This window comes from Euleptes europaea, chromosome 20 (genome assembly GCF_029931775.1).
Source record: "Euleptes europaea isolate rEulEur1 chromosome 20, rEulEur1.hap1, whole genome shotgun sequence".
NCBI lineage: Eukaryota > Metazoa > Chordata > Lepidosauria > Squamata > Sphaerodactylidae > Euleptes > Euleptes europaea.
In genome coordinates, this window is record NC_079331.1 from 19,704,611 (window position 1) to 19,730,947 (window position 26,337).

Sequence of the window (26,337 nt, forward strand, 5' to 3'; positions counted from 1 at the left end):
ATTTATATATGTTATCCCCGCCCCCCATTTTATCCTCACACCCACCTTATGAAAGAGGTGAGGTTGAGAGATGGAGAATGGCCCATGATCACTCGGCTAGCAGAGCGCAAGGGTGTGAAGCCAGGTCCCCCTGGTTGATGGATAGCCGGTGGCTGTTAAGTCTAGGGAAAGGAAATTTCACCCCTAAGAAAAGCCGTCCCTGGCTGGCTGTTGTCAAGATCAGACTGATCGACAGATTTTTCAATTAGATCCCATCAGGCAATTCCCCCTGTCCACCAAATCTATCTCCCGTGCCACTGGAGAGTCTCTTTGGTATGCTGTGTGTCTCCGGATGAGTGAAACTCTACTGAACGAGTTTTGCCAAGTTGGGGAGAATTCTCTAGCATTCCAACTGTCGTGTGTGGTTAGAGGGTCTAGGAGACCCGGGTTCGAATTCCCCACTCTGCCATGGAAACGTGCTGGGTGACCTGGAAGCAGTCCCACACTCTAAGCTTAGCCACGGGGATCCATGCGATGGTCACCTTCGGATTAGATTACTGCAACTTGCTCTACGTAGGACCTGAGTTCGATCCCGACCGAAGTTGGTTTCAGGTAGCCAGCTCAAGGTTGACTCAGCCTTCCATCCTTCCGAGGTCGGTAAAATGAGTACCCAGCTTGCTGGGGGTAAAGGGAAGATAACTGGGGAAGGCACTTGAAAACCACCCTGCAAACAAAGTCTGCCTAGTAAACGTCAGGATGTGACGCCACCCCATGGGTCAGGAATGACCCGGTGCTTGCACAGAGGACCTTTACCTTTTTTTTTTAATGACCTTTAAAGCCGTACACGGTCTGGGACCCTTGCATCTGCGGGACTGCCTCTCCTGGTAAGTTCCCCAGAGAAGGCTAAGATCATCTAATACAGGGGTCCTCAAACTACGGCCCGAGGGCCGGATCCGGCCCCCGGAGGGCTTTTGTCCGGCCCGGGGACCGAGAAAGCCAGTCCCCCCTTGCCCCCCTCCCCAGAGCTTTTCTGGGCTTCCTGGCCGCATGCGCCCAGCCGGAAGCCTCCCTCCCGCCCCAGTCGCCCCCTTCCCTGCTCCCTCTCCAGCCCAAAACCCCCTTTCCTGGTGGGAGGAAAAGGGCGAAGGGGGCGACTGGGCGGCGCGAGGCGGCAAGACGCCTTGTGCGCCGCCCAGTCGCCCCCTTCGCCCTCTTCCTCCCACCCTCCCCGGCCCAAAAACCCCTTTCCTGGGCGCAGGAGGCATCTTGCTGCCTCGCGTGCCGCCCAGTCGCCCCCTTCCCCCTCTCCCTCCCAGCCTCCCCAACCCAAAACCCCCTTTCCTGGGCGCACGAGGCGTCTTGCTGCTTCGCGTGCCACCCGGTCGCCCCCTTCCCCCTCTCACCCTCCCCGGCCCAAAACCCCCTTTCCTGGGCCCAGTTGCCCCCTTCTCTTCCGCAGCACGCCCCACCGGGAGACTTCTCTTATTGCCTAGCTTTGTTGCCTGGCTGGGCCTGGCCTCCTCGAGCTCCATGCAGCTGCGCCTGGTCCTTCGGGCCCTCCACGATGCAGCCCAACATGGCCCTGGCGTTCCTGTTTTGGCCGCAGTCGGGCAGCGTTCTCACAGCTCGGGGCTCTCTCTCCTCCCGGGGGTATTCTTGTGGCCTGGAGGTAATTGTAGGGGCCCCTTGGGGGGGCATATCTCCAGGGAGAAGAAGAAAAAGACTTGTGGCCATTTATGCACAGGAGGTTTTGCCTTGGATTTGCCGCTCTCCAGATGCACATTTTCCCCATCTGAATTCTCAGAACTCAAAAGTAAGCTCCCCCACCCCCGGGCAGAGTTTGGAGAATTCAGATGGGGAAAATGTGCATCTGGAGAGCGGCAAATCCAAGGCAAAACCTCCAGTGCATAAATGGCCTTGGTTTTTACATGCTGACGTTCTGTACCACTAAATGGAGACTCAAATTGCCTTACAATCCCCTTCCCATACTTTCCCACAACAGACGCCCTGTGAGGCAGGTGGGGCTGAGAGAGCTCTAACAGAGCTGTAACTTGCCCAAGGTCAGCCAGCTGGCTTCGTGTGTAGAGGTGGGGAAACCAACCCGGTTCACCAGATTAGCCTCCGCTTCTCACGTGGAGGAGTGGGGAATCAAACCCATTCTCCAGATCAGAGTCCCCGCTCCAAAACGCCACTCTTAACCACTACAGGGGGAAGGTCCGGGCTTGCGAGAAGGATGCTTTTCCGGAGAGCCCCCTCGGCCGCCACCTCCTCCCCCGCACACGTGGGGAATTTGTTCATATTTTTTTCCAACTATAGTCCGGCCCCCAACAGTGTTTGAGGGACAGTGAACCGGCCCCCTGTTTAAAAAGTTTGAGGACCCCTGATCTAATACCTACTTACTGGTGGTCCCTGGCCAGAGAAGTATCCGGCTGGCCTCGGCCAGGTGGAATGGTCTTTCTGCCCTGGTGGAACGGTCTTTCTGATGAGTCCAGGGCCCTGCCGGACCTTATGGAATTCCACAGGGCCTGTAAAACAGAACTGTTCCACCAGGCCTGTGGTTGAGGCCAACTACGGTTTGTGCCATAAATGTTGGCCTCCCTGCCAAACAACTACCTGCAGGCCTTACTGTGGCCTTTGTATTGCAGCCCTATGTGTAGTGTTGCCAACCTCCAGGTACTAGCTGGAGATCTGCTATTACAACTGATCTCCAGCTGATAGAGTTCAGTTCGCCTGGAGAAAACGGCCGCTTTGGCAATTGGACTCTATGGCACTGAAGTCCTTCCCTTCCCCTCCGCACCCACCCCCTCCTGAGGCTCTGCCCCACAAACCTCCTGCTGGTGGCAAAGAGAGACCTGCCAACCCTACCTATGTGCCATCAGGAACTGGAACTGAAATTTATTTTAATCTGCTTAGGGCTGTTTTAATGTATAGTTCTATGTGGTTTTATCATTTTAATGTATCTTTGTAGTTTGTGTGAACTGCTCTGAGCCCAGCTCACTGGGGTAGAGCGGGTTATCAGATTGATCAAATAAATAAATGCATTAATAAGCCTAACTGACCTCGCTGGGTTCTTGTGAGGATAAAATGGAGGAGAGGAAAATGATGTCAGCCTCTTTGAGGGCCGCTTGGGGAGCGAGGCGGGGTACCCTGAAGTAAATAAATGTAGGAATAACAGTAGCACTGCATAGAATCCTGGATGTGTCTTCTCTTTCCCTTTGGAGAAGACAGAAATGGAGGGGCAAGGTCTTAAATCTGATCTTCTCAGGTCCCTAAATGTGGTAGACTCTGATCTGGAGAACTGGGTTTGATTCCCCAAACTGGGTTTGATTGTACACATGAAGCTGCCTTATACTGAATCAGACCCTTGATCCATCAAACACAGTATGGTCTCCTCTGACTGGCAGTGGCTCTCCAGGATCTCAGGCAGGGGTCTGTCTCATCACCTACCTGCCTAGTTCCTTTAACTGGAGATGCCAGGGATTGAACCCGGGACTTTCTGCAGGCCAAGCAGATGCTCTACCACTGAGCCACGGCCCCTCCTCCACATGAGTGGTGGACGCTAATATGGAGAACAAGGTTTGATTCCCCACTCCCCCTCATGAAGCCAGCTGGGTAACCTTGGGCTAGTCACAGTTCTCTTAGAGCTCTCTCAACCCGACCTGCCTCACAGGGTGTCTGTTGTGGGGAGGGGAAGGGAAGGTGAATGTAAGCCGGTTTGATTCTTCCTTAAGTGGTAGAGAAAGTCGGCATATAAAAACCAACTCTTCTTCTTCTACCTCACACCTTCTGGCTGGGATATACTCTGAGATCGCCATTCCTTCTCTCGTAAGCCGAATTGATTCTCCTTAAAAAGGTAGTGAAAATGAGCATACAAAAACGAACTCTGGGAGCCAGCGTGGTGTAGTGGTTAAGAGCAGTGGTTTAAAGTGGTGGACTCTGATCTGGAGAACCGGGTTCGATTCCCCACACCTCCAGATGAGCGACGGAGGTTAATCTGGTGAAAGGGGTTTGTTTCCCCACTCCTCCACATGAAGCCAGCTGGGTGACCTTGGGCTAGTCACAGCTCTCTCAGCCCCACCTACCTCACAGGGTGTCTGTTGTGGGGAGGGGAGGGGAAGGTGATTGTAAGCCACTTTGATTCTTCCTTAATTGGTAGAGAAAGTCGGCATATTAAAAACAACTCTTCTTCAGGATTGGGGAGGGCATCACCCACCCACCCCCAGCTTCATTTCACAGAAGAAACAGGCAATTACTGTGGGCCCATGTTCCTTTTAGGGGCCCGCACAGATCAGGCGGTCTCTCTGTTTGGCCTTAAGAACATAAGAAAGGCCATGCTGGATCATAACAAGGCCCATCAAGTCCAGCAGTCTGTTCACACAGGGGCCTCTAGGAAGCCCACAAACAAGACAACTGCAGCAGCACCATCCTGCCTGTGTTTCAAAGCACCTAACATAATAGACATGCTCCTCTGGTCCTGGAAAAAATAAGTGTGTATCATGACCAGTATCCATTTTTACTATTAGCCATGAATACCCCTCTCCTGCATGAACATGTCCACTCCCCTCTTAAAGTCTTCCAAGTTGGCAGTCATCGCCACATCCTGGGGCAGGGAGTTCCACAGTTTAGCTATGCGTTGTGTGAAGAAATACTTCCTTTGTCTGTTTTGAATCTCTCACCCTCCAGCTTCATCAGATGACCCTACGTTCATGTAGTCTGAGAGAGGGAGAAAAGCTTCTCCCTGTCCCCTCTCTCCACACCATGCATAATTTTATAGACCTCTATCATGTCTCCCCTCAGCCGCCTTCTTTCCAAGCTAAACAGCCCTAAGCGTCCTAACCGCTCCCCTTAGGACAGTTGCTCTAGTCCCTTAATCATTTTGGTTGCTCTTTTCTGCACCTTCTCAAGCTCTGTAATATCCATTTTTAGGTGTGGTGACCAGAACTGTACACAGTATTCCAAGTGTGGTCTCACCATGGATTTGTACAAGGGCAGTATGATAGCAGCAGTTTTATTCTCTATTCCTCGTCTAATTATGACCAGCATGGAATTTGCCTTTTTCACAACAGCTGCACACTGGGTTGACATCTTCACTGAGCTATCCACTACCACCCCAAGATCCCTTTCTTGGTCTGTCGCTGCCAGCACAGATCCCATCAGTGTATATGTACAAGGGCAGTATGATAGCAGCAGTTTTATTCTCTGTTCCTCATCTAATTATGGCCAGAATGGAATTTTCCTTTTTTCACAGCAGCCACACACTGCCGTGATTTGCCACTGGCATTTCCCCTCGGCCATGCAGTTGGGAGCAGCTCTTCAATCCGTCCAGGGTGTGTGGTTAATCCCAGATAAGAACTGGCCTGTCAGTAGTGGTTTTATCAGATAAATTGATAAATGGCTATTGTGTCTTCCCTGGAAAAGCTCCACTGCTAAGCTGAAATTTAGAGAGGAGGTTTAGAGGTTGTTCCAGATACCTCCTGAGCTCTTAAAGAGGCGGCTGTTGGCTTGAGTGATCCCCATTTGCCAGTGAGGCAGCACAATGACTAGGGGAAAGGAATCCGTTTTGGGTATATCATGACTAGGCAGGGCAGCAGGTGAGACCTAGGGTGTTCATTATTAACCATAGATCATAGGCTGCTATGTTAGTCCTTCAGAACAAATCTCAAAACACTTAGAGAGCCAGCGTGGTGTAGTGGTTAAGAGCGGTGGTTTGGAGCAGTGGACTCCGATCTGGAGAACCAGGATTGATTCCCCACTCCTCCACATGAGCGGTGGACACTAATCTGAAGGACTGGGTTGGTTTCCCTACTCCTACACATGAAGCCAGTTGGGTGACCTTGGGCTAGTCACAGCTCTCTTAGAGCTCTCTCAACTCCACCTCCCTCACAGGGTGTCTGTTGTGGGAGGGGAAGGGAAGGCGATTGTAAGCCGGTCTGATTCTTCCTTCGTCCCCTGCTCATGTGGAAGAGGGGAGAATCAAACCCGGTTCACCAGATTAGCCTCCGTTGCTCATGTGGAGGAGTGGGGAATCAAACTCGGTTCTCCAGATCAGAGTCCACCGTTCCAAACCATTGCTCTTAACCACTACACCACGCTGACTCTTACCACACTGGAGGTAAAGAACATCAAGTGCATCAAGAGCATCACGTTAAGCTTCTGCTGGGACAGGGCTTTTATTTATTTATTTATTTTTGCTACGGGCAGTTGGCAACTCGGCTTGCTAACCAGTAGGTCTGTGGGAGTTCCATGCGGAGGATGCTGTGGGCGATACCTACACCAGCACAAGCTCAAAAGTCAGCTGTTGAGCAGGTCTGCCTGTGGGTATGAACACTAGGGGTGTGCAAAAAAAAAAAAAAAATCGGTAAATTTCAGGTTCAGGTTTATTGGGCCTGATTTTTTTCGGGAAACCCGAAAAAAGCCGAATTCCCATACCGGTAAAAATGGAAATGCAGCTTTTGGGGGGTTTCCCAAAAATAATCCGGCCGATTAAAGACTATGGGGACTTTTTGCGGCTTTTCATGGCTCCTGGGGGGCATTTTTGCAGGCAGAGGTGAAGGGTAGCTTGAAGGGACTCTCCTTGCAAGAACCCCCCAAGTTTGGGTCAGGGGTTCCGAAGTTATGGGGTCTGGAAGGAATCGCCCCCATCCTCCTCCACAGAGAAAATATAGTGAAGTGTCCGTGGTCAGATTCTCTATTGCGAACTTCGCTATGCTTTTCTTTGGAGGAGCCCGGCAAGGTTTCCCTCCCTTGAAAGCAACGGGCCATTGAAAGCAATTCAGTTGGAATAAGTGGCTAGGACTCGGCAGTTTTGGAGAGCTACCATTATAACTATTAGAGATTAGCCAGCGTGCTGTTGTTTTCTGTAGTGATAAAATACATGAGCAGAGCTTTGGGAAGGGGTTAAATCTGGAATAATAACAAGAGATTGCAAATTTGGGTGAGGGCAAGTTAACAAAAGCCAGTTTGGTGTAGTGGTTAGAGGATCTGGATTCTTCACATAGTTAAATGGTGGAACTCCCTGCCCCAGGATGTGGTGATGGCTGCCAATTTGGAAGGCTTGAAGAGGGGAGTGGACCTGTTCATGCAGGAGAGGGGTATCCATGGCTACTAGCCAAAAGGAATACTAGTCATGATGCATCCCTGTTTTCTCCAGGATCAGAGGAGCGTGCCTATTATATTAGGTGCTGAAGAACACAGGCAGGATAATGATGCTGCAGTCGTCTTGTTTGTGGGCTTCCTAGAGGCACCTGGCTGGCCACGGTGTGAACAGACTGTTGGACTTGATGGGCCTGGGTCTGATCCAACAGGGCCTTTCTTATGTTCTTATGGAAGACCAGGGTTAGAATGCTGACTCGCCTGAGGAAGTCCGCTGGGTGACCTTGGGCCAGACATACAATCTCAGCCTCGCCTAGTTAACAGGGTAGTGGTAGTGGTGAGGAGAAAATGGAACAAGGATGTTCTAAACTGTTTGGGGAAAAGAACGCAAGGGACAAAGAGTGCAATAAATGAAGAGATAAACATTGTTGGGCAGAAAGGGGGCAAGATCTGGAGGGGGGGAGATGTGTCCCCATCACACAGAACTGACCTTTCTCTGCCCGTCTGCATTATGAGCCGCAGGTCCCTTTTTCTTTCACAAGGATTTACTTTGCTCATAAAAAGAAATTTAAAGGCTCTGCAACCTGCAATTGTCAAATATTGTAATTAAGAGTGGAAATCCTAGAACGTGGCCGCGGCTTTTTCTCTCTCTCCAGAAACTGGGGCAGTAAAAATACTAATGGGCGTCTGATTGAAGCCTGAACTGTTGTTGTTTTTTTCACACTGGAGTTGGCATGGGTTTGTACACACTTGTCTTTTCTCTCTCTCAAAAAAAATTAAGAGGCTGTCCTAGGGTTGCTAACCTTCAGGTACTAGCTGGAGATTTCCTGCTATTACCACTGATCTGCAGCCGACAGAGATCAGTTCGACTGGAGAAAATGGCCGCTTTGGCAATTGGACTCTATGGCATTGAAGTCCCTCCCCTCCCCCAAACCCCGCCCTCCTCAGGCTCAGTCCCCCCCCAAATCTCCATGCAACCTTGACAATTAAAAAACCCACAGAAATTACAAATGATTGATAAAATATATGAGCAGAGCTTTATGAATAGGGTTGCCAACCTCCAGGTACTAGCTGGAGATCTCCTTCTATTACAACTGATCTCCAGCCAATAGAGATCAGTTCCCCTGGAGAAAATGGCCGCTTTGGCAAGTTGACTCTGTGGCATCGAAGTTCCTCCCCAAACCTTGCCCTCCTCAGGCTCCGCCCCAAAAACCTCCCACCAGTGGCGAAGAGGGACCTGGCAACCCAGGTGAACTAATCTCTATTGGCTGGAGATCAGTTGTAATAGTGGGAGATCTCCAGCTAGTACCTGGAGGCTGGCAACCCTATGGGGTTCCCAAGCTCGAGGAGTTCAACTTTTTCCTTTCTCCATGCAGTCAGAGGAAGGGGGGGGGGGTTCAGTGCTAAGTACCTGGAGGTTGGCAACCCTACTAATCCACCAGGGCTTTTCTTACATTCTTTGGCAATGAAATAAGTGCATGCCACCCCAATAACCATTCTTTGTCTTGTCTCCCCATGCCCCCAACCTTAATTCCTCTCCTTAGCTCCGTCTTTCCTTGTTAGCAGCGGGCCAATGATATGGGCTGGCGTGGGAGGAGAAAGGGAAGGCTGGGAATTAATGGAAAAAATTGATAGAAATTGACCTTCCCCCCTTCGAGTGCAAGCCGAAAAAGAAAACCTTGCCTGTTCACCTGTGGCGAGTTAAGAATCCTCTCCAGGTGACCAGATGGCACAGAAAGGGTACAGAAACTGCTTCTCTTTTTGCCCCTTTAGTCTTAGAATGACTAACTCAGCTATGTCTGGACAGGTGGGATGGTTTTTTGAAAAACTGCGGACTAGTAACTTACATGGGCTGTTGGCAAGACTGTTAAAAATTTTTTAATCAAGTTTGGCAGAGGGAAAGGGGATGCTGGCAAGTCTGCCAGGCCTGCCTGGCAACAAGTCCTTTCAAGAGCTCCAGAGCTTGGGCTTGTTCTGCCCGCCCAGGGAACAAAGTGTAATGTCAGATCGTTGATCCGTTCTGCTGATTAATCAATGGAGGCTCCCAGCCCAGCTTCAAAAAATGTGACAGTTACGAATGCAACCACCAAAAACAAAGCGGAAAGGAAAGGAAAGGGGAAAGGCAGCTTAGTTTGAAAGATCTTGCAATGTTTCAAAAATACATTCCGTCTTAGCTCCTGTGAATTTCCTTGTTAGCAGCAGCCAATAGTGTTGGCTGCTGCTAGGCGAGGTATGTCCGCCTCCAGGTTTGGGTGGCCAACCTCCCGGTACTAGCTGGAGATCTCCTGCTATTACAACTGGAGAAAATGGCTGCTTTGGCAATTGGACTCTATGGCTAGGGTTGCCAGGTCCCTCTTCGCCACCGGTGGGAGGTTTTTGGGGCAGAGCCTGAGGAGTGCGGGGTGAGGGGAGGGACTTCAATGCAATAGAGTCCAATTGCCAAAGCGGCCATTTTCTTCAGGTGAGCTGATCTCTGTCGGCTGGAGATCAGTTGTAATAGCAGAAGATTTCCAGCTACCATCTGGAAGTTGGCAATCCTACTCTATGGCATTGAAGTCCCTCCCCTCCCCAAACCCCGCCCTCCTCAGGCTGTGCACTAAAAATCTCCTGCCGGTGGGGAAGAGGGACCTGGCAACCCTAGATGCCAGCCTCCAGGTGGGACCCGGGAATCCCCTGGAATTATAGCTCCACTCAAGACTACAGAGATTATTTCCCCTGGAGAAAATGGATGCTTTCTAGGGTGGACTCTACGGCATTGTGCCCCACTAAGGTCCCTGTCCTCCCCCAGGCTCCACCCCCAAATCTGCAGGAGTTTCCCAACCTTGATCTGTCAACTTGACCCTCCCGCCATCACCTACTGGTGGCCGGGGAGGACCTGGCAACTCTAGTCTAGACTGCTGGTCGGTGGCAGTGACCGGGATCACGTGACCCCAACCCTACAGCACTCACGGTGGCTTCTGATCCATTCTCACGCCCAATTCCATGTGTTAGTTTTGTCCTTTAAAGTCCTACAAAACCTGGGACCAGGGTATCCAGAAGGCCGTCTTCTCCCGTATGTTCCTGCCTGGGAAATGAGATCACAGGGAGAGGCCCCTCCTGACTGTCCCATCGACCATCGAAGCATGTCTAGGGTTGCCAAGTCCCTCTTCGCCACTAGTGGGAGGTTTTTGGGGCAGAGCCCGGGGAGGGCGGGGTTTGGGGAGGGAAGAGACTTCAAGGCCATAGAGTCCAATTGCCAAAGCAGCCATTTTCTCCAGGTGAACTGGTCTCTTATGGGCTGGAGATCACTTGTAATAGCTAGTACCTGGAGGTTGGCAACCCTACGTATGTCTCATGGGTACACAAGAGAGGGCATTTTCGGTGGAAGCCCCAAGATTATGGGACAATCTCCCCAAGGAAGTACCACTAGCCCCCATACTCATTATCTTTAGAGGGTGGCTGAAAGAGAGTTAGGTGGCTAATAAATGTTTTAAATAAATAATAAATAAAGGAGGTGGAAGGAAAGGGGCGTACAGAGAGGTTTGAGGATTTGCCCATCCGTACTAGGGCTGCCAACCTCCAGGTGGTGGCTGGAAATCTCCCCCTATTACAACTGATCTCCAGGCGACAGAGATCAGTTCCCCTGGAGAAAATGGCCGCTTTGGCAATTGGACTGTATGGCACTGAAGTCCCTCTCCTCCCCAAACCCCGCCCTCCTCAGGCTCCGCCTACAAAATCTCCAGGTATTTCCCAACCTGTAGAGACACTGGGAGAGGGTTTTTTTCCTTCTGAGTTTAAAAGCAGAGCTGTTCTCATGACTTTTTGTCCATGGGCTGGAAGAGACTGCTCTCTGCTGATTCTCCAAACTCCATTACGGGAAACGTCGACACCTTCGACGGAGATGCTGCAATGTTTTTTGGCAGGGCCTCAACTGTACACCTGGCTCTGATTCCAGACTTACATGCCTGGGGCTCTCTTCCAGAGTTCCTTTCGAGTTGGGACGGGTGTGAAAGAAAGAGAGAAAGGAGAGCACGTGCACCCCATTGGGTTTTGCCCAGCCGCAGTCCCAGGACAAGAATTACAATTGGGGAAGGGGTCCCTCTAGGGTTGCCAGCCTCCAGGTACTAGATGGAGATCTCCTGCTATTACAACTGATCTCTAGCCGATAGAGATAAGTTCACCTGGAGAAAATGGCCTCTTTGGCAATTGGACTCCATGGCATTGAAGCCCTTCCCTTCCCCTCCCCTACCCAAACCCCGCCCTCCTCAGGCTCCACCCCAAAAACCTCCCACCAGTGGCGAAGAGGGACCTGGCAACCCATTCAGTGATAAACAGCATGGGGCAGAGAAAGGGTCAAGAGAAAAGGACTGTCATATGAACACACATGAAGCTGCCTTCTACTGAACCAGACCCTTGGCCCATCAAAGTGAGTATTGTCTACTCAGCCTAAGACCCTGGAGAGCCGCTGCCAGTCTGAGGTCTTTCACATCACCTATTTGCCTAGTCCCTTTGACTGGAGATGCCGGGGACTGAACCAGGGACCTTCTGCGTGCCAAGCAGATGCTCTACCACTGAGCCACAGCCCCTACCCTTTAATATTCTCTGAAAGGAAAGAAGGATTCTAGCAAGCCCTATTCAGCAATCATCAGTTTACAGGGTTGCCAGCTCCAGGTTGGGAAATATGGGATATTTTGGGGTGGAACCTGAGGAGGGCATGGTTTGTGGAGGGGAGGGACTTCAATGAGGTATAATGCTACCGCCTCCACCTTCCAAAATGGCCGTTTTCTCCATGGGAACTGATCTCTATCAGCTGGAGATCAGTTGTATAGTGGGAGATCTCCAGCCATCACCTGGAGGTTGGCAACCCTAGGCACTCTCTAAACACTGCCCTCCTCAGGCTCCATCCCCAAAATCTCCAGGTATTTCTCAACCCGGAGCTGGCAACCCTATCTCTGAGACTGCCTGGGGACAAGACGGCCAAGCTCTTTCTCCTGCAATAAAATGTTGCCCCCTCCCCATTTGGCACCACTGCCACAGGCCTCCCCATCGTCTCCCACCCAGGGTACAACCAAAGAAACATCAATCAAAGCTCCCTGGGCTCAGAAGCCAGGAGCCCCACACACACACACCTGCTCCTCTGGAATAGGAGCCTGCTTGGAGAATTAGAAGCCAAGTTTGCAAAAGGGGAACTTCAAAGGCCGGGGGACAGAAGCGTTTCTAAGAAGTGAAATCATAAACCTGGGATTGAAAAGCGATCTTTTTTTACATCGTAGACCCCCACCAGCCCTTTTCTTTTCCCTATAAAGGGGTCTGCTCCTTTGTGCCTCTTAACAGCAAAAACAGAACTGGAGTTGGAAAATTCCTGGAGATTTGGGGGTGGGTCCTGGGGAGGGTGGGGTACAATGCCAACTAGTCTTCCCCCCGCCCCAAGCAGCCATTTCCCCCAAGGAAACTGCTCGCTGTTTTCTAAAGATCAGGTTTAATTCTGGAAGACCCCCCAGGTCCCACCTGAAGGTTGGCAACCCTAAATCTGAAGTTAGGAACCACAGCAAATGTGCTTCCCTGGGTGTAGGGTTGCCAGCCTCCAGGTGGTGGCTGGAGATCTCCCAATGTTAGAACTGATCTCCAGGAGACAGAGATAAGTTCCTCTGGAGAAAATGGCCTCTTTGGTCATTGGACTCTATGGTATTGAAGTCCCTCCCCTCTCCAAACCCCACCCTTCTCAGGCTCCACCACCAAAATATCCAGATATTTTCCATCCTGGAGCTGGCAACCCTACCTGGCTGTCTCCATTTCCTCAGTCATTTATGCTGCCTGCAGGTCCCAAATCCTCAATGCAAATGTCCTTCCAACCATCCTCATGCAATCAAGGGCGCAATCCTAAGCAATCTTTCCTGGGAGGGACCCCCCCCCTATTCAATAAAATGGGGTTTACTTTCAAGGAAACCTTTTTAGGATGATTCCCTAGTTCCCTTTCTTTGGATCCTGCCCCAACTTTGAAACTAGAGAACCGATCACAGAACGTTGCACACCACAAGCCATTGGGACCACCGTCAAGCGCAAAATTGTACCAACGGAGATGGAACGGTGACGTTCTTGAATGACGCCGGTTCAATGCAGTGGGGGTTGTGCCTGAGAGTACCTAGATTTCACCGATACCATGTCCACCTCCTCCGGTGCTCATTTGCTTAGCCCCCCAAATTAGGGGTCTAAGAAAAAAAGTGCACAGCCCCAGAGGTTGCAAGACATTTTTTATAACAAACAGTACGAGAACAAACAAAATAGTTGTAACAAAAGTTCAAAGAAATTGTGAGACATGTATTGCAGTACACATGTAATGAGCAAAAACAAAAGCGTAGATAATATTACACAAAACCACACAGTGCCGGCGAGCCGGCTAATGTCCCGTTTTGATACCTCTTCTCTGGACTGTAACCTTGGGATTTGTAGCTGTTATCCAAACTGCAGAAATTATCCTTTGTGACATACAAGTAATTCAGAACAACGAAGCCATACATTCAAATAGGCACCTGCAGTCTGGACGGCAATAAGGTTGAAATGTAATATTATTGCTTTTGTTTTTACTCATTACATGTGTACTGCAATACATGTCTCATTGTTTCTTTGAACTTTTGTTACAACTATTTTGTATGCTCTCGTAGTAGCTACAATTTGTTATAAAAACGTCTTGCAGCCTCTGGTAAGAACATAAGAAAGGCCCTGCTGGATCAGACCAAGGTCCATCAAGTCCAGCAGTCTGTTCACACAGTGGCCAACCAGGTGCCTCTAAGAAAAGGTGCTGTTCACCGTTGCCTTCTTCTTCCAAAATTAGGGTTGCCAACCTCCAGGTGGTTGAGCAACCCAAAACAAAAACAGCAATAGGCTCAAATATTTTGTATTGAAATTCACTGTGCATATAAACTGACGCACATCAAAAACACCCTAAAAAAAGAGCAAATAACAATAACAATAAACCAACTAACCCCAAAAGTTAAGGACTGAGGAAAAATTCTATAATAAGCAATGTTAAAAAAAAAAACGGCAACATGATATTTGGGCCGTTTTGCGCAGAAGGTGTCCTCAACTCAGGCAGTCAAAGAACGGCTGTAACCCTGCGCAAAGGCGCTGCGCATTGGCATGGCAGTCCTGTGTAGTTAGAGTCGCCAACTTGGGGCAGTCAGAATGAATGCTGCAGAGCTGCACCCCAAATCCTTGTCCATTCCGACAGGGAAATGCCCAAGTGAGGTGAACAGCAAGGGAAAGGAAATTCCACTGGAGTGGAGCAAGTATCAGTCATGTCATATGCCCCACTGGGATGGAAAAACAGACTAAATACACTTGTCTCTCTTTCTGAGTGGACAATACTGACTTTGATGGGCCAAGGGTCTGGTTCAGTAGAAGGCAGCTTCATGTGTTCATGTGTGTTCATATGACAATCCTTTTCTCTCAACCCTTTCTCTGCCCCATTCTGTTTATCACTGAATTGCATAATTGTCAGGATAGGGAGCGGTCATTTGGGTACCTCCTTCAGTTTGTGGGTGGGTTGAATTTGCAAAGTTGTTTTTTTCCCCGAACTGGTTGCATGGGACTCTTCAGATCACGTCTGATAGGGGCGGGGGAGTGGCGTTCCAATGACAGCGCTTTTGCAATCTGGTTCACTTGGGGAGAGTCTGATTGGACAGATTTGGGCTTTGTATGCAAGGACACCCGGGTTGCAAAACACAAATGTCTCTGGATTCCAAGCTGAGGTGGGGGTGTCAAAAGGCCAGGAGGCTCTATTATGCAAAGGGACCCCCCTTTTTCCCTGTCTTTCTGCAGTAGGGTTGCCAGGTCCCTCTTTTGTCAGATCTCAGAAACTAAGCAGGGTCGGCCCTGGTTAATACTTGGATGGGAGACCACCAAGGAAGTCCAGGGTTGCAATCCAAAGGCAGACAATGGCAAACCACCTCTGTTAATCTCTTCCCTCGAAAACCTTATGGGGTTGCTAGGGTTGCCAGATCCCTCTTTGCCACTGGTGGGAGGTTTTTTGGGACGGAGCCTGAAGAGGTAGGGTTGCCAGGTCCTCCTTTGCCATCAGTGGGAGATTTTGGGGGCGGAGCCTGAGGAGGGCAGGTTTTGGGGAGGGGAGGGACTTCAATGCCATACATTCCAATGGCCAAAGTGGCCATTTACTCCAGGGGAACTGATCTCTATCGGCTGGAGGGCAGTTGTGATAGTAGGAGATCTCTAGCTAGTACCTGGAGGATGGCAACCCCATTCTGCAGGCTCTGAGCACAAAGCCATAGTATTAAACAGGCCAAGTTCCAAGGTGTGAACCTTGATTCCAAGACAGGGTTGCCAGCTCCAGGTTTGGCAAATACTTGGATATTTTAGGGGTGGAGCCTAGGGAGGGCGGGGTTTAGAGAAGGGAGGAACTTCAGTGGGGTATAAGGCCATGGGGTCCATCCTGCCCTCCTCAGGCTCCACCCCCAAAATCTCCAGGTATTTCCCAACCCAGAGCTTGCAACCCTAATTATTGTTGTTACCACAGCTCAGCCATGGCTCATGTAATATAACAACAGAGAGTGTCTTTGAGCATCTTAACGCCATCCTGGCATGACCCCAGCCAGCTCTCAAGGGTTACCAACTGTGGGTTAGGAAATTTCTGGAGATTTCGGGGGGGGGGAGCCTGGGGAGGGCAGTATGTGGGGAGGGGAGGAGCCTCAGCAGGGTACAATGCCATAGAGTCCACCCTACAAAAGCAACCATTTCCTCCAGGAGAATGGATCTCTGTAGTCCAGAGGTCAGTTGTAATTCCAGGAGAACTCCAGGCCCCACCTGGAGGTTGGCAACCCTGCATCTCTCACACATTTCTGAGCAGGAGGAAGCCCTAAGTGTGGAGAGCCAGTGTGGTATAGTGGTTAAGAGAGGTGGACTCTGATCTGGAGAACTGGGTTTGATTCCCCACTCCTCCACATGAGCGGTGGATGCTAATCTGCTTAACTAGGTTGGTTCCCCCACCGCTACACATGAAGCCTGCTAGGTGACCTTGGGCTAGTCACAGTTCTCTTAGAACACTTTCAGCCCCACCTACCTCACAGGGTGCCTGTTGTGGGGAGGGGAAGGGAAGGTGATTGTAAGCCAGTTTGATTCTCCCTTAAGTGGTAGAGAAAGCCGGGGTTTAAAAACCAACACTACTTCTAAGTGCTGGGGGCAGATTTGCCTAGAACTTCCCACTGCATTTTTGAGTTCCTGGTTTTTAAAAGCACATTAGGCCCTTTTGCAATTTCCAGCATCCTCCTTAGCACCAAGAGAACAGCACGGAATTCCCCCCTCCCCATAAAACATCCAGGGTGTCTCATAAAAACCTCCCTCTCCTTTCTCCCTTTCCCATAAAACCCAGCATTTTAGGAATGCCGTCTTCGTTTTCACACACACACCCTGCCAGGCCCCCGCCAAAACCTGACCGTATTCTTTTACACTTGGAGGTAAATTTATTGCTCCATTGGATTCTTTTCTCTCCTCCACCCTGGAAGGCGGAACTTCATTGTCTTTCTTTCCACTTTGTTTCTCAGAGCTGCCTTCCCTTTCCCCCCTTTATCTTTTTGCTACCCAAGCCGAATCAGTTTTATGGGACTTTTGTTATGCAAAAGGGGAGCCTGATAATCGGGCTATTCTTTGGGCCCAGATTTGCCCTCATTGAGCAGTTCAAAGGCAAGCGCTTAATGGGCTGCTGTCAGGGCCTGCTTTGCTCTGGTCAGGGGGTCGCTTCAAACCTGCCCCCCTGCTGGGAACTTCTCTGGGGCTTTAGGGGGACCTTTTGAAAAGGGGCATCAATCATTCCTCCATGGGAGAAGGGTTCATGCACACCCCCAGAATAAATCTATGCAGGTCCCTGACATCATTGATGTAACCTGATTGGAATAGGTGGGCTCGACTCTCAGAGCTGAGGAGAGATCTCCAGCCACCACCCAGAGGTTGGCAACCCCAGTTCCAATGCAACGGTAGAGAAGAACCTTTTTGGTAGGGTTGCCAACCTTCGGGTACTAGGTGGAGATCTGCTATTACAACTGATCTCCAGCCAACAGAGATCAGTTCGTAGGGTTGCCAGGTCCCCCTTCATCACCCGCGGGAGGTTTTTGGGGCGGAGCCTGAGGAGAGCAGGGCTTGGGGAGGAGAGGGACTTCAATGCCATAGAGTCCAATTGCCAAACCAGCCATTTTTTCCAGGTGAACTGATCTCTATTGGCTGGAGATTAGTTGTAATAGCAGATCATCTCTAGCTACTACCTGGTGGCTGGCACCCCTATGGGGTTCCCAAGCTCAAGGAGTTCAACTTTTTCCTTTCTCCATGCAGTCGGAGGAAGGGGGGGTTGGTGCTAAGTCACCGGTGACTGTGGTGCAGATGTCTTCTGAGCCGATGGAAAATGGATTGTGTGAAATGGAACAAACCGAGTTTTCTTGGCTTCTGTTCAAAATGCGTTCCCAGGCCTGTGCCGAAAGCCTTTGGGAGGGTGTTGGCTGGCAGGGCATTAGGGAGGGGGCGGACTTGATTTCCCAGTATCTGAAATCCAGGACGCGATATCAGATAAGACCGAGTGAGAAGAGATTAGGATTAACCCTGGCTTCTCTCCGCAGGCTTGGTGTGAAGGGCTTTTTATTTTAAAAAAACAGTGACTTCCTTGGCTTTTAACAAGCTGAATTAAACATTTTAAAAAACTGAACAGTTACTTTCTGGCGACTCCGAAGGGAGAGAGAGGGCCAGTTCTCTGCAGACCAGCGAAACAGAGGCTTGGGCACAAAACAGCATGGTCAGGCGATATAAATATAATTAATCTGCTTGGCAACAGGAGCAAAATCAGAAAGTCAAGATTTTCCTGTACAGCAACAACAGACTTCTGATGAAGCCAATGCAATGAGCGGAACCAGGATAAGATTCGCGAAACCTTGTAAACTTGCAACTTGTATCTTTTCTGGCAAGGCAGTAATAAAGTGTTTGTTTGTTTGCAACTTGTATAAATTGTTTCTTTGTATAACTTGAATCATTTGTTGGTAATTGCGTTTTTAAAACCACATAAACTATTATATTTATGTATATGTGTGTCCCAGGTACCACTCCCCTTCTGGTATTGTAATCTCCAGGTAGTAGCTGGAGATCTCCTGCTATTACTACTGATCTCCAGCCAATAGGGATCTGTTCCCTTGGAGAAAAGGGCCGCTTTGGCAATTGGACGCTAGGTAGGGTTGCCAGGTCCCTCTTCTCCACCGGCGAGAGGCTTTTGTGTGTAAGTGAGTGCGCGCGCATCACTTCCGGCTTAGAAACAAAGTGCTGCCTCACAAAGGGCCTTTACCTCTTAGTTTGAGTGGTAAAGTGGCCCTTTACCACTCAAACTAAGAGGTATAAGGCCCCTCGCGTGGCGGAACCTCAGGTGGTCAGCGGGCAGAGGGGTCAATTGCCGGGGGTTTACCTGCCACCAGCTGGCACCTGGCAACCCTAACTCTATGGCATTGAAGTCCCTCCCCTCCCCAAACCCCGCCTTCCACAGGGTCCACCTCCAAAAACCTCCGGCTGGTAGCAAAGAGGGACCTGGCAACCCTGTCCCTGGAGGAACTGGGGAAAGTCTGTTATTTCTCGCTCAAGTTGCATTTAATGCTTTCCTTTGCTTCTTCAGTCCCCCCCCCCCCCGCCTCCGCCCGAGTGTGAAAACCCTTCCCTGGCAAAGGACTGGTTTTGGCGCACCCGCCCTGCCCGGGTGTCTTCGCCAAAGGGGTTGAGTCACGCAGGTGTTTGTGTAATCCGGAGGAAAGGGGCAAGATGAGGCCACTGCCAACCGATCAAACCAGCGCCCGGTACTGGATCCCAGCCGGAGAGCCTCACCCTTGGCCCCAAAGCCAACCTTGATCTCTTTAGAGCAGCAGAAAGAGTTGGGGGGGGGGTTAGGGGGGTGCTTCCTGCTCTCAGCCAGAGTTGCCAGGTCCCTCTTTGCCACCAGTGGGAGGTTTTGAGGGCAAAGCCTGAGGAGGGTGGGGTTTGGGGAGGGGAGGGACTTCAATGCCATAGAGTCCAATTGCCAAAGCGGCCATTTTTTCTCCAGGTGAACTTTTCTTGATCGGCTGGAGATCATCTGTAATAGCAGGAGATCTCCAGCTAGTACCTGGGAGTTGGGAAATCCAGCAATGGGTGTATAACGTTTGGAAAAAATGGCTAAATTCCAGTCTGGATGGGGACTTAGGGATTTGAGTTGCAGCTATGGTTGCCAGTAGGGTTGCCAACCTCCAGGTGGTGGCCGGAGATCTCCTATTACAACTGATCTCCAGGCAACAGAGATCTGTTCCCCTGGTTTTCCCTTTCCTTTTTCTGTACCCCTTTCGTTATGGAAAAAAAACTTTCAAAAAAAAAAAAAAAATCCAGGTAGGGCGTGGAAATCTCCCAGGATTACATCTGTTCGATAGAGATTTGCTCCCCTGGAGAAAGTGGCTGCTTTGGAGATCGGACTTGATGGCATTATACCCCAGTGAGGTCCCTTCCCTGTCTTCATGAAACCCTCTGCCCTCCCCAGGCTCCATCCCCAAATCTCCAGGAATTTCCCAAACCAGAGTTGGCCACCCTAGTTGCAGTGTAGGAGACAGGTATACCCCCCCCAAAAAAAACCCCACTATTTTCTTAATCTCACTGATCTCTCAGGGTTGCCAGGTCCAGGTTGAGAAATACCTGAAGGTTTGGAGGGTGGAGCCTGAGGAGGGCGGGGTTTGGGGAGGGAAGGGGCTTCAATGGGGTATAATGCCATAGAGTCCACCTTTCAAAGAGGCCGTTATCTCCAGGGGAACTGATCTCTGTAGCCTGGAGATCAGTTGCAACAGCAGATCTCCAGCCGCCACCTGGAGGCTGGCAACCCTAAGGTAGCCTGTATGGTGTCTGGCTGGCAAAAAGCAATTCCATGGGACATTTGAGGTTAGCGAAACAGGAAGTGGGGGAGAGAGAATCAATCCTTTCACTCTCTGTGTTATATCTTTTCCTTTCGGCAATTAAAAAATAAAAATACGCTGGTGATGCCTTCATAACCCTTCCACGATCTTGTTGCTCAAGAGATGGGTGCAGAAAAGGTGGCTTTCGCGCTGTTCTCTCTCCATTGTGCATGTCCCCATAAGCACCCCCAGGTCTGGTCACAGTTTATCTGTGACACCTGGCTTGGTAAAGTTGGCCTTATATGGAGACCTGTGCGAAGTGGCAAAGGAGGATGCTTTTTCCAGAGTTGAAATCTACCGCATCTTCCGGGAAATGTCTCCCCCTAGAGGCCTGTTAGAGCAGATGACTCTTCCCTTCCTAATTTTATCTGCAAAAATTTCTCCACTGGGGCCTAGAGTACCTTGGACAGAAGGGCCCGGTGCATTGGGTAGGGTTGCCAACCTCCAGGTGGTGGCAGGAGATCTCCTGCTGTTACAACTGATCTCCAGGAGACAGAAATAAGTTCACCTGGAGATAATGGCCGCTTTGGAATGTGGATTCTATGGTATGATACCCCATTGGCTCCACCCCCAAAATTTCCAGGTATTTTCCAAACCGGACCTGGCAACCCTAGTGGTAGGGTAGCTTTCTAACAAGTAGGGTTGCCAGCTTCGGGTTGCGAAATACCTGGAGATTTGGGGGAGGGGGAGTCTGAGGAGGAGAGTGGAGAGGGGAGGGACTTCAGTGCCATTTTCTCCAGGGGAACTGATTTCTATCGCCTGGAGATCAGTTGTAATAGTGGGAGATCTCCTGCCACCACCTGGAGGTCAGCAACCAGGGTACAAATGAATAAAATAAAAAAACCCGTAACTAAATAATAAACCACCTCTGTGACGAAGGGCCTTCATGTGTGTGTTTCTGCTCTCTCCCCGTAGGGACATCTCCGTGTAAAATCATGAAGTGCAACTCTGAGTTTCTGGCTGCCACTTCAGGGCCTCACCACCCCGGCGCTGAGGATCCCCCCGAATTCTGCACGGCTCTGCGCACCTACGCCCACTGCACCCACCGGACAGCCCGGACCTGCCGGGGGGACCTGGCGTACCACTCTGCCGTCCACGGCATTGAGGACCTGCTGGCCCAGCACAACTGCTCCAAGGAGGGTCCCACCTCCCAGCCCCGCCCCCGCCCCCCACCCCGGGGGGACAGCCAGGAGCGCTCAGACAGCCCCGAGGTCTGCCATTACGAGAAGAGCTTCCACAAGCACTCCCCCCCGCCCAACTACACCCACTGCGGGCTCTTCGGGGACCCTCACCTCCGGACTTTTTCGGACGCTTTCCAGACCTGCAAAGTGCAGGGAGCGTGGCCACTCATCGACAATAACTACCTGAACGTACAGGTCACCAACACTCCCGTCTGGCCCGGCTCCGCTGCCACCGCAACCAGCAAGGTAAAAACATGGCAGGCGCAAGGGCTCTCTGGGGGAAGCCGTTCACGTGGGAGGTTTTTGGGGTGGAGCCTGATGAGGGCGGCGTTTGGGGAGGGGAGGGACTTCAATGCCATAGAGTCCAGTTGCCAAAGCGGCCATTTTTTCTCCAGGTGAACTTTTCTTGATCGGCTGGAAATCAGCTGTAATAGCAGGAGATCTCCACCTAGTACCTGGAGGTTGGCAACCCTAATACCAGTGCCAGCCTCTGCGGCTAAGAATGTCAGAAGAGCCCTGCTGGATCCTACCAGTGGTTAAGGTTGCCAGCTCCAGGTTGGGAAATACCTGGAGATTTTGGAGGTGGAGCCTGAGGAAGGCAAGGTTTGGGGAGGGGAGGGGCTTCAGTATGTATAATGCCATAGAGTCCATCTTCCAAAGTGGCCATTTTCCCCAGGGGAACTGATTTCTGTTGCCTGGAGATCAGGTGTAATAGCAGGAAATCTCCAGCTACCACCTGGAGATTGGCAACCCTAGTGGTCCATCTGGTACAGCATCCTGTTGTACGCAGCAGCCAAGCAGCTGTCCAGGAGAGCCAATAAACAGGGTACAGAGGCCTTCTTCTGAAGCTGCCTCAAAGCACTGGCATTCCGAGATTTACTGCCCTTGACTATGGAGGCTCTCTTCAGCCACCATGGCTAATTGCCCTTGACAGAACCTCTCCTCCACAAATATATCTGTTCCCCTTTCGAAGCCGCTTGTGTTTGTGGTCATTGCTATATCCACAGGCAGTGAATTCCACTGTTTAATTACTCATTGAATAAATATTTCCTTCTGTCTGTCATGCATCCATTGCCCATCAATTTCTTTGGGTGTCCTCGAGTTCTTGCATTGTGGGAGAGGAATCTGTATTTTCCAGATTCTGGCTAAAACAGCGACTGGAAAATGCGGGTCAAATGCAGGGGGAGAGCGAGGCGGCCTCTGACGGGCAGAAAAGGCATATGCACAATTGAAAGGAAGCCCCGAAGGAGTCAGCAAGGGTGACCATGAGGAAACATCCTGGCATAAAAGGCCAGTGAGATCTTGGAAGCTAAGCAGGGTCAGCCCTGGTTCGTACTTGGATAGGATACCACCAAGGAAGTCCAGGGTTGCTACGCAGAGGAAGGCAGTGGCAAACCACCTCTGTTCGTCCCTTGCTTTGAAAACCCCATGCAAGGTCACAATAAGTTGACTGCAACTTGTCTGTGTGGTCGGGTCGCCAGGCTTTAAAGGTTTCCCAGAAACATAATTTGAGCCCAGAACCCGATAGGCATCTAGCTAATATGTGGTTGCTCCAGAACCAGCGTCATATTGCTGGCAGTGTCAGGTTTTAGTCAAAGGAGGACTTCCTGCTGGGGCAGCTGGGCTGAGCGCCATGTTTCCTGGACTCTCCAGGAACAATCCAAGAAATGTTCAAATTGGGGTGCTAAATAGCACCTCAACCCGGTCCTAAACAGTGGACTTGGGAAGCAGGAATTCCCTGCAGCCACTTATGCGGTTTGACCTCCAGAACTCTCCGAGGGAGGCTCCTAAGCCCCTCGGAAGTTTTGATGCCGGTCCTGCGGGCAAGGGAAAGTCATCGCCGGAACATTTCATGGGTAATCAAGGTTCAGTCCTCCCCCTTCAACCACCATCTAAGAAAATTATCATCACCGTAACCTTATCATCCAACATCTGAGTAAGTTGCAAGAATTCTTTTGTCTTTACCTTGAAATTGAAGCTCTGGAAGATCGTAACAATCATCAATGCAATCTGCATCTCTCTGTCCAGAATATAAGTGACTTTGTTTGTTTAAAAAGACTATAGTTGAACGGCAGGAGCCTTATCTATTCGATCTCCACTTTGGCATAACAAACGGGACGGCTGACAGACACTCTAGCTACCAATTAGAAGCCGAAGTGTTAAAAGGGGTGGGAGCGAATGGGCTAAATTCCTCTGGAGATGACGTCTTTCCGATTCATCAAAGAAAACCATCGAGACTTAAAGGGAAAGATCATACAGGAAAATCGCAGGGCTCGAAGTGTGTCTTTATTGTGCAACACGCAACATATTCCTACTACTGGAAAACAAGACAGCCGAAGGTCCGCGATTTAAATAATGCCCAGCTCACCCCCTTCTTTTACAATCGAGCAGAGTGTCAATAAAACCTGATGGTCCTTTACAACAACACTAATTGTTTTACAGCAGAGAGAAGAATTTACAGCCATTTAATCCCGGGACCTGTATAATTGATGAATAGAACCACTACAAGATCTTGGACCCTGCCAACATATTTAGAACAGCACTTCTTGATATTGGTGAATTATTAGATTTATGAAATGAATGTGTTGTTGAAAAGTACCAGACAGTAAAATATTTTAAAAATAATAAAAATTTTATGGAAAAAAAAAGGTTTTAGTCAAAGGAGAGGCTGCCGTGTTCTGACATTTCTGGATTGTCTCCAAGGGCAGCCCCTTGAAGTAGTAGTAGTGCAGATCGGGGCATGGATGGACTGATTCCTCCCACTAGGCAGAGACTTGGGGAAGGGGGAAGGCTCAGGAGAGGGAGCCTAATGGCTAGGTTTCTAAGAAAGTTTTTTGAGGGGGAGGGGCTTGGATGAATGGATGTCCTCTTCCTAGAATGCTCATGGCTTTTGTATCTGGCTTTAGCATGCTGTTGTAGAGACGCAAGGTAAGTGGATGCCAACCATGTCTAATCCAGTGTCACTCTGATTTGAATTAATGGAAACTTGCAGGATAGTGTATTGCTGAAAGCTCCCTTTAGGGAGAGGCTCTGGTTCAGTGATAGAGCATCAGCTTGGCATGCAGAAGGTCCCTGGAATCTCCAGCTAAAAGAGTCAGGCAGTAGTTGATGTGAAAAATCTCCATCGGAGAACCCAAAGGGCACTTCCAGATAGGGTTGCCCACTCTGGGTAGGGAAATACCTGGGGGTTTGGGGGGGGGGTGGAGCCTGAGGAGGGCAGGGTTTGGGGAGGGGAGGGACTTCAATGCCAGTTGCCAAAAGGGTGGGGTTTGGGGAGGGGAGGGAGTCCAGTCGCCAAGCGGCCATTTTCTCCAGGTGAACTGATCTCTATCTCCTGGAGATCAGTTGTAATAGCAGGAGATCTCCAGCTAGTACTTGGAGGTTGGCACCCCTACTGCCAGACAATACTGACCTCGAGGGACCAGTGGTCTGATTCAGTATAAAATAGCCTGATGTTTTCAACCAGCTCAGTTTGCTGCCAGGAAAGCAAGCGTTACACTTCCTTGGTGCTCTGGCACCAGGAGAGAGAGGGGCTTGGGTGTAGGATTGGCAGGCAGTGCTGACAACAGGCAAGAGTGTTGTGGGAGGGAGCATCCCTGCAGAAACATTAAAAAGAAAAACAAAGCCTCGTCCACTTACAGGAAGTTCTGATCATAGAGTTCCTGACAATTCCTAGAGCTACCCAGAACTGGCAAGAGTAGCTCTAAGAATCACCAAAAACTCTATGGTCAGAACTTCCTGTAAGCAGACAAGGCTTAATTTTTCTTTTTAATTTTTCTCCCCAGGATGATTGCACCCTCCCTTGTTTTGCCCTAGTTTTTGCCCACCAATCAGGTGAGCATTGGCAGGCAAGGGCCACAATTACCTGAAGGTCTCCTGACATAATCAACGGGTACCTCTAGGGATCACCAGAAACTCTTTAGTAAAACCATTACGTTTGCAGCAATTCCTATAGCTACCCGTTGTCATTTCCAGCTTGTACCTGGAAGTGATGCAGCGACGTTGGGGGCGTATTATAATCGGACAAATAGGAACCCTAGTTGGGTGTAGGCTGTCATCTGACCTACAGCTGCATTCGAGAACTCTCTTGAATGCTATACTATCATTTTCATGCCATCTTTTCCCCTCTGTTGCCCTTGCAGCTCACGATCATCTTCAAGAGCTTCCAGGAGTGTGTGGACCAAAAAGTCTATCAGGCGGAGATGGACCAGCTGCCGGCAGCTTTCATTGACGGCTCCCAGAACGGCGGTGACAAGTACGGTGCCAACAGCCTGAAGATCACCGAGAAGGTGTCAGGTCAGCACGTCGAGATCCAGGCCAAGTACATTGGTACCACCATTGTGGTGAGGCAGGTCGGCCGCTACCTCACCTTTGCCATCCGCATGCCCGAGGAGGTGGTCAACGCCGTGGAGGACAGAGACAATCAAGGCCTGTACCTCTGCCTGCGGGGCTGCCCCCTCAACCAGCAGATAGACTTGGAGGCCTTCCGCTCTGCCGCACCGGCCACCGAAAGCCAACCTCGCCGAAAAGGGCTGGCCTTCACCCACGACACGGCCACGGCCAAGTGCCGAGAGAAGCTGCCGGTCGAGGACGTGTACTTCAAGTCCTGTGTCTTTGACCTCTTGACCACGGGGGATGTCAACTTCACCCTTGCGGCCTACTATGCCTTTGAGGACGTCAAGATGCTCCATTCCGACAAAGACAAATTGCACTTGTATGGACAGTCCAGGAATGCGGCTGCCTCCCATCAACACGCCCCTCTTTTTGTTCTCCTCGCCACACTGGTGTGTTTGAGTCACTTCTCAGCCATTGTGCTATAGGCCTTCACCCTGGCGGAAGTCGCAGAAGGGGGAGGTGGCCACGAACAAAATCATTGTACTGGCACAAGCTGAGCCATCCGGGAGGGAATGGTTTCTTCACCTCTCGGTGTGCGTCTGGGACCCCCTTGGAGGATGACGTTTTTCTTCCACTGGGAAGAGCGGCCTGTAAGACCCCCAACTAGCCTTCGCCGCCGACTCCATCTCCTCGTTTCCTCCTGTTGCAAAGACCAATGGGAGGCCCTTTCCCTTCCACACGCCCCCTTTCTCTGTGTTTCAGATGGTTGTGGTGATTGTAACTTTGGCATTTGTGTAAATCGGGTTGTTGTCGGCGTGGCAGAGGCG

The 26,337-nt window shown here is 50.5% G+C and overlaps 1 protein-coding gene across 1 annotated transcript in view; it reads left to right on the plus strand.

Annotated features, from left to right (window-relative positions):
• The window catches only part of RGMA (repulsive guidance molecule BMP co-receptor a), a 38,595-nt gene extending 12,600 nt beyond the window's left edge, over positions 1-25,995 (plus strand). The window contains exons 3-4 of the mRNA XM_056865694.1: positions 20,910-21,421; positions 25,318-25,995. Coding sequence (XP_056721672.1) covers positions 20,910-21,421; positions 25,318-25,995 — 1,190 coding nt within the window. The remainder of the gene's footprint in view (positions 1-20,909; positions 21,422-25,317) is intronic.
• The last annotated feature ends 342 nt before the right edge of the window (positions 25,996-26,337 follow it).